Source organism: Neomonachus schauinslandi, chromosome 10, assembly GCF_002201575.2.
Source record: "Neomonachus schauinslandi chromosome 10, ASM220157v2, whole genome shotgun sequence".
In the NCBI taxonomy this organism is placed as follows: domain Eukaryota; kingdom Metazoa; phylum Chordata; class Mammalia; order Carnivora; family Phocidae; genus Neomonachus; species Neomonachus schauinslandi.
The window spans coordinates 136536868-136545081 of NC_058412.1; the positions used below are offsets into that span (position 1 = coordinate 136536868).

General features: G+C 62.8%; 1 protein-coding gene across 2 annotated transcripts in view; it reads left to right on the forward strand.

Moving 5' to 3' along the window:
• The window catches only part of CDH4 (cadherin 4), a 542859-nt gene that overhangs the window by 514538 nt on the left and 20107 nt on the right, over window positions 1–8214 (forward strand). For both annotated transcript variants that reach the window (XM_044918535.1, XM_044918536.1), the window contains one exon: window positions 4026–4163. In XM_044918535.1, coding sequence (XP_044774470.1) covers window positions 4026–4163 — 138 coding nt within the window. The remainder of the gene's footprint in view (window positions 1–4025; window positions 4164–8214) is intronic.

Sequence of the window (8214 nt, forward strand, 5' to 3'; positions counted from 1 at the left end):
GGGGGGGGGGTGGGGGTGGGGGAATCGGTATCCCACTCTGGTGGAGGGGAGGCCTGGCTGGTGGGAGGGAGCCAAGTGTGGGGCAGACAGGATGGCCCTCGGCCTCCCTGGGGTGGGAACGTGCTTGAGGAGCAGCGAAGTGGGGGAGGGGAGGGGAGAGGGAGGCCAGAGATGCTGCCCCTACTCCTGGAGTGGTAGGCCTCTGCTTCTGCCCCGGGGAACAGAGCCGGGAGGGGATGCTGTGCCTCATCCCAAGGAGAGGAGAGGAGCAGGTGAGCCACTGAATTGTAACTGTCCAGCCAAGGGCACAGGACAGCCGCTCAGCCTCTCACACTGCTTGCCTCTGAGGCCTCAGTTTCTCCGTTTTGTCAGGAGAGGTGACAGGGAGGCCCCTCCAGCTGAGACATTTCCTGGCTCCCTCGGCCGGGATCCCCAGGTGTGCTTTGCAGGCTGGGCCTAGACATTCACAGAGAGACCTTTAAAACTACGCCCTTGTGTTCAGGACTAATTTCTACTATGGCGGATGATGCTGGCTTCTCATTTATAGCGGCAGCATGAACTTGGTTTCGAGTGTACGTATCAAAGCACAAGGAAGCCTTTGGTGCGAAGGGTAATGTGAAGACAGAACCTTGCAGAAGGCTTGGCCTGGGACTCGGGGGCCTCCTCAGGCCCCCGGATGAGGAAGGCCAGGAGCGGCCTGAGGTCACAAGAGTATGGTGGCGGCACCAGCTGGGCCTGGGGTCTCGCGGTCCAGGGCTCCGTCCTGCAGGGCAGGAGGAGCGTGTCCAGCAGCAGGAGAGCGGGGTGAGCGTGAGCCCTGCATCACCAGCTCCTGCAGGCCTGCGAGCGCCAGGCCGACTTGCCAAACCTTGTTCTCTCACTCCCTCCTGTAAGTAACGCTTACCGAGCACCTGCCGTGTGCTCGGCACGGAGCAGAGCGGAGCCCGAGTCCAGCCAGCCGTGGGAGCCGACGCAACAGGACGTTTACAACACCCGCGGTGCACACGGTCACCGGCAGAGATGGCAGAGGGACGCGGACACAGACAGGGGACTGGGCAGCCCCTGTGACGAGGGGACGCCCACCTGCAGGAAGGATGCTGTTGAGATTCTCTGCAGCTTAGATCTCAAAGTCGGTCTCGGGAGGGAGGAGAAGAGTGGACTGAACCAGAGAACCTTGGGAGACGTGAAAACCGCTTCCGAAGCCGGCTGCCCGCCGCCCCGTCTGAAGATCGGACTTGGTTCTGCCGCCTTCCCTCGGGAGGACACCGCAGGGACCGAGCGGCGGCCCATGTTGGGCACAGATGCAACCAGGGTTCTGGAGCAGGACCGCTCGCCGGGGCGTGTGGGGACCAGAGGCTCGGATTCGGTGTGCCAGCCTTCCTGCTGGCCCTGGCGCCGTCCCCAGCATGACGCCGCAGCGTCCCCAGTGGAGGCAGAGCCGCGACTTAGGGCGCCGCTTCGATGGCCAGGAAGGAAGGGGCAACTTCTTTCTGCCTCGGGCGGTGCCACAAGTTCAGGCCCGCTGGGTTTCTGAGCGGTGGCGTCCACGCAGATGAAGGGGGATCCTGACGGAGCTGCTGTGGGGGTGCAGCTGCACTCTCTGTGTGCCGCCCATCCCACATCCAGACGGAGCCGCTCCGGGGGTCTCCACTGAGGTGGCTGTGGGGCCACCACTGGCTCCATCTGCATTGCAGGCATGACAAAAGCCTGAGAGCAAGGACTACCTTTGGCATCCCTGCGGGCACCTCCCCAGCACCCCGCGTGTCCTATGCGGCCCTGGGGTGGTCATGTCACTCAGTGGCCCAGCTGTGAGATGAGCAGGGCCGTGCGCCGGGCTGACTTCCCTGGGCCACGTGTTCTTGCTGCTCACACTGCCTGTCCCGGCTTCTCCCCCGGGAGGGTGAGCCCCGCGCTCCTCAAGAAGCAGCTCTGAGCACCTCCAAGGGGAGGTCAGGAACAGATGCCAAGATTCTGGCCACCCCATGGGGTGGTGATTCACCTGACATAAGTGATAGGTGGATAGAAGGAGGGAGGGAAGGAGGCAGGATGGATGATGGGGGACAGAGGATGGTGGGTGGAGGGGTAACAGACAGAGAAAGAAGGGAAGGACGTAAAGGTTAATCTTTTTTTTAAAGATCTTATTTTTATTTATCTGAGAGAGACAGCAAGAGAGAGAGAGATTGATAGAACGAGTGAGGGGAGGGTCAGAGGGAGAAGCAGACTCCCCGCGGAGCAGGGAGCCCGACACACGGCTCGATCCCGGGACCCCAGGACCATGACCCGAGCCGAAGGTAGACGCTTCACCAACTGAGCCACCCAGGCGCCCCAAAGTTAATCTTTTGAGAGAAAACTTCTGAAACGTGATGCAACATCCAGGCAGATATAAACTATTTCTATTATTTGTTTCATGCCTCCTTGGTTGCAAGTTCTACCCATTTTCACGAATGTCAACTGTTTTAGTCGTTTACTCAATTCCCTTAACGAACACAGCTGGAGAGCCTACCGTGGACCGGGCACCAGGCTGGAGTCCAGGCACACAACCTCTCACGGTGGGGACTGCGCCACCACCCCTCCCCTCACGTCCAGCACCCGGGGGGCCTGCTGAGGAGCCCCTGCCCTGATTGACCTCCCCATGACCCACCCCCCAGCTAATAGTCCCCTTGAAGGAGAGACCCAGGGGCCACAGAAGAGCTGAAATGACAGCCAGGGTGAAGCAGGTGGGGGAAGGTGGGGGCAAGAGCCCCCCCAGACCCCTGCACACCCGGCCCTGGAGTAGGCTAGGTTGGACCCCCCCCAGCCAAGGTCACCGGTGGGAGGACGAGAACGAGTCTAGGTAGAAAAAGTGGGCGGACCCTCCTGAGCCCCTAGAGCCCCCACCCCAGCCCGTGGCCCAGCCAGACTGACAGCATGGCTTGGTCCCCAATCTGCCCTGTCACCTCCGGGCAGCACATGCCACCTCTTCCGGAAGCCTGCCCTGGTTTCCCCAGCCCTGGCTCCCCCAGAAGTTTGTGGCGTCCCCGCCGAGCCTGCCCTGCAGGTTCCTGGCTGATGCTGCCCGGAGTCGGGGCCCAGGGCCGACACATGTCTTCCGTAAAGGGCCCCACAGTCAATGTCTCAGGCTCTGCAGGCCACGTGATCTCTGTCACAATCACTCAGCTGTTGTGCAAAAATAGCCACAGTGTGCAAATGAACAGATGTGGCCCTGTACTGATACAACATTACTGACAAAACAGAGCAGTGGCAGGTAGATGTGGCCCGCGGGCCGTAGTGTGCAGGCCTGACCCATCGTACGCACGCGTTGGATCGCGTGATTCCCCTCAAAGCCCCTTAGTGACTCCCAGCTGTCCACAAATATCCAGATGCCATATCGGGCGCCTGGGACCTCGGTGGACAGGCTCGCCATTCCTCAGCATCTCTTGTCACTGACGGTCACTTAGGAACGTTTAGTGCACATTCTCTGAGCACCTGTGTGTTGGGCGCGGCCGTCGGCCCTGGGGACATGGGGCGAGTGGGACAGCTGTGGTCTCCCAGAGCTCAGTCTGGTGAGGGACAGAGAGGACGAGGAAGTGACAGCACAGGACCGAGACAGTCAGAACTGGGGTGGGAGCCGCGGGCACAGAGACCAGTCCAAGGGCAGGTAACGGGGGCCTGGAGCGTCTGTAGGAGCGTCCCTCTCTCTGCAAAGTGTCCATCCCTGGTTGTCCAAGCCCCACGCAGCACGGTGCTCTCTGGGCACCCCCGTTCTCCTCCTTTCTCTCTTGGCACCAAACACGATTGTACCTACCGAAGCTGGGGCCGCTGAGGAGAAAGCAGCCATGCCTCTTGGTGCCACTCTATTGCCCACAGCAAGCGAAGGGGAACGTCCTTGCAGCAGGGTGGGGGCCAAGAGCTCCCAGGGGCCCCGCGGTCCCGACCCGCCACAGGGACCGGGCCATGGGGAGCGCGTGTGTTGATGAAAAGGATGAGCAGCCTATAAGCAGAGACCCAGACTGATGCGCTCTGCCTTCCCACCCCTTTCCTTCCAGAAAGTTCAGCAGTACACCGTCATCGTCCAAGCCACAGACATGGAGGGGAACCTCAACTACGGCCTCTCGAACACAGCCACGGCCATCATCACGGTGACGGACGTGAATGACAACCCGCCGGAGTTCACGGCGAGCACGGTGAGTGGTCGCGCCCCCGGGCAACTGGCTGGCTGCTCTCCTCGCTGCATTCTGACCGAAGGAGGCTGACGGATAGCGGCCCCGGGGCGCTGGGCGGCAGGAGCTGATGCGGAGGCCGGAGGCGCTGCCCAGGAGCTGGCCTGGGGGAGGGGGGTTGTGCTCCCATCCAGCACTGGGAGGCCCGACACGGAGCGACCGTTGATGCCCGAGAAGTGTCCGGGACCGAGTAGACTGGACACTCTTTCTGAATCCAGAGTTGACCGGTGGTATTGGGGCTCAGCCACTTTTGGAGGCAGGCGTGTGGCTGTGTGCCCAGTGGGACCTGCTGGCGGATGCCCAGGTGGGGCCTCGGCCGGGGACAGGCCAGTCCCTGCAGGAGGAGCTACCCTCCGCAGCCTACTGTGAGCAGAGACCTGGGGGGCGGGGACTGGGAGCTCTTCCCCTTCAGGCGCGGCTGGTGGGCTGCCGCGGAGCCCCACACCGGGCTGCTCCGGACCTAAGTGACCCAGTGTCCTTGGTGGACACTCGTGCATGTGCATTTGGGGGCCAGAGCCCCTGAGTCACAGGGACGCCGGCAGGCTGCAGCTGCCCCGCGGGTTTCCGGATCGCCTCTCGGAGCTGCCCCTGTCCTGGGGTCCAGGCCACTGGAGGGCCAAGGGGACGAGGGTGTGACAGCAGTAACAGTAACAGGCACCGCACAAGCCACGCTGGGAGCCCCCCCCCCGCCAGGCTCTAGTCCCCCGGCGGGGATGCCGAGGCTCAGAGAGTCCAAGTCACTGGCCCAAACCCACACCGCTAGACCCTAAGTGGGAGCAGCTGGGATTGGACCCCAGAAGCTGTGCTGATTCTGCAGCAAGGGGCGGGGACGGGAGGGGAAGGAGGTGGGGAGACAGACAGGAGACCCTCCTTCTCCCCAGAGCTGGTCATCGCCAGGAAGGCCTCCCTCAGGCCAGAGTCCCGGGGACAAGCCCCAGCCCAGTGCCTGAGCATCCCCTCACCCTGCTTCCCCATGCCCCACGCCCTGCGTGCTCCTGCCCCCGAGTCCCAGAGTCCCAGATCCCCTGCCCCTGCACCCCCGCACCCCCACTTCCTGCACCCTCGGCCCTGGCGCCACGACCTCGCCCATGAGGGCACAGCTCCATCTAGTGGGCAGATGGCAGGCCGCATGCAGGGGGAGCCCCGCTGCCCCAGCCCGCCTGGTGAGCGGTGGCGTGCCTTCCATTTCAATCCTGGGCCAGAGGGCAATGGCAGGACAGGCTCAGGGCCAGGGTCCTGCGTAGCCTGGACATGGGCGAAGCAGCTCCCTAGAGACCTGGGAGAATAATGACGCCAGGCTCCAAGCCCCCCTCAGGGGCTCGCCCACACCTGGCCGGAGACCGGCTGCCCTTCCTCCTTCCACCCTGCACCTCTTTCTGTGAGGACGAGAACACACGGCTGTCTTTAGGACACACCACACCTGTGCGGGGCATGAGGGCAACGCTCCCAGGCGAGCACAAGCGCAGGAAACCTCCCCCAGGTAACCTTGCGGTGAGGACTGCAGCCAGTCCCAAGCCAGGCTTCTGGCACTGTCGCTGGTGGTGGTGGGGCGGGGGTGGGCACCTCACGATGCTCAGAACCCATCTGCTGAGGCAGGGGTCTCAGATGGCACTCAGCAGGTGCCCAGGCGAGAGGACACTGTTCCCAGGGACACGCTCTTGTCCTGGTACCAGCCTGTGAATCCTGGTTGTCTGGTGGGGCAGTGACAGCAGCCGTCCTGACCACCAGGACCCCCAGGTCCCCCCGGGAAGCAGCCTCGGGACCTCCACTGTCAGCATGGAAACCAGGGCAGAAGGAAAGCAAGCCAGTTGTCCCTGGTGGGACTAAAGGATGTGCTTCCAGGCAAGAGGCACCATAGTGACCGGGGAGGTGAAGACTCCGTCCAGCCCTGCTGGTCACCTCCGGCCGCCATGGGTTTGGTGAAAAGCACAACCGTGGAGTGCTGGAGGAGGCATCGCTGGGAGTCGGGATGTGGCTAAGACCCCCAGGGACTGGAACAGGATGGTCGGAGCCCCCGCCTGCGTCCCGATCCTGGTCCAAGCTGGCACCTAGGCGCTCTGAGGTGTGGCCAGCGGGGAGGGCAGGCGATCACACACACCCCCGTAGCGACAGTGACGGGCAAAAAGCCAGTGGGCTCCGGCCAGACGCAGACCAGAGCCCTCGCCCACCCTCCTGCCCCCCCACAGCCTGACTCCGTCTTCTACGCACAGGGTGGTTGGCTGGTGTCTAACTTACCGGGGGCCGAAGCAGGCACATCCCATCCGCTCCAAGACACGAGCTCCCGGAGAGACCTGTGGCTCTCCTGCCTCGAGTCAGGGAGAGGTTTTGCTCATTGTGTGACGGGAATGTGGTATGATGCACACATCTTTGCCACCAGCCAGGAGCAACCTCATGCCCGTCCCCGGAGCAGCCCCCCCACCCACCGCGCCCATCACCAAGGTGACCTTGGCCTGTGCTACGACCTTGCTCCATCACGTGGATGGCGTCACGCAGAGCGCGTGGTTCTGTGGAGTCCGGCTTCTTTCATCCAACAGAGCGTCTTTGGAGCACATCTGTGTGCGGTTGGACAAACTCCCGCATTCCGGGGGTTTCTCCATGTTCAGCACGGATCTCCGGACCATCCGTGAGCAAACCCACCGCACCAGCGGCTTCACTTACTCGTTTTCTCCTTTTTAAAGATCGATGTGAGCTCTCAGTTAGGTGATTCACACGCGGTACAGGAATTTAAAAGGTATGAAATGACCGGCCACGAAGAAGGCGTCCCCTCCCGCCCCTTCCTGCCTCCACCGGGCACTCCCACCCTACACCTGCTGTTGTCTGGCTTCTGTTTTTTCCCTCGCAATGTGTCTGGGAGACTTCCACATCCGCAGTTCCTGAGTGGCCCTGGGATTTTGCTCAGTGCTTATTGGGAATAATGTCAGGCTCACGAGAGAGCTGCCAGAGCAGGAATGAGAAGAACAGCCGATGCCCGCGCACTCTGCCGCAGGGACCGCGGAATGCCGCACGGCCGTGACAGAGAGTCCTATGTGTCGCGGCCCTTGCATCTAGAAGCTTCTGTGTATTTCCCGAGAGGTTTTCCCTGACGTGGCCTCTGAGGCCTTCAGGTAAACGGCCACCAGAGACAACTGAGGCCCAGAAGGCTAGTTCCAGGTGGCCCGAGGCCACACAGAGAGACCGTCAAACCCAGAGCACCTGCTTCCTTGGCTCACCCCCTTGTGGCTATCCTTCCGGACCCCAACAGTGTCTTCTGTCCCCTTCTGGGGTGGAGCATCTTCTGCACCTCCAGCGAGGGCCCCGGGCTGCCCCACACCTGCTCCTGGAGGGCAGGCCTTCTGCCCGCTGTCCCAGCCTCGGTCCAGCTGTGACAGCCGGTCCTCCGAGTCTGAAAGCTGTCTTCCTTTCCGCACGGCATCCACAGTGAAAACACCCTCGGATCCCCCAGAAATGCTGGTCCTGGGAGGGCCCGTGACGGAGTGAGGACAGGGAGGGTTGTGCGAAGGGTGCCCTTCTGCCTCCCGGGGCTGGGCGTACCCACGAGGGGAGGGATGGAGGATGTCCCTTGATCCGCACACACCTCTGAGACTTGGGCGCCGCGGGAACCACACTGAGACCCTGGACAGAAGGAACATCCGGCCCCGGAAGGTGACTTGGAGGGCGTTCTGGGGAGGACTCCTGCCTGCACAGCAGGATGAAGGAAGGTGGGCACAGCCTGGCTCCCGGGGACGTTGCACCTGCCCCTCCTGTGCCCCAGGCAGCCTCGGGCAGGCTCCGGGCCTGGAGAAGAGTATGAGGATGAAGGCTGCTATGCTCAGCGGTACCTCGGATCCTGATGTTGGTCGGCCCAGAGAGCGTGCAGCAGCCCGGCCTCGCTCGTCAGACCTGCGGGCCGCTGGGGCCGGGACCGGGTTCCCCACAGCGAATGTGCTCCATCCCCCACACCCGATGGCTACCGTCCCAGTGACCGTGGGCTCAGTATGGGGGTCAGGGTGGCCCATGGCGTGTTCCTTGAGACGGG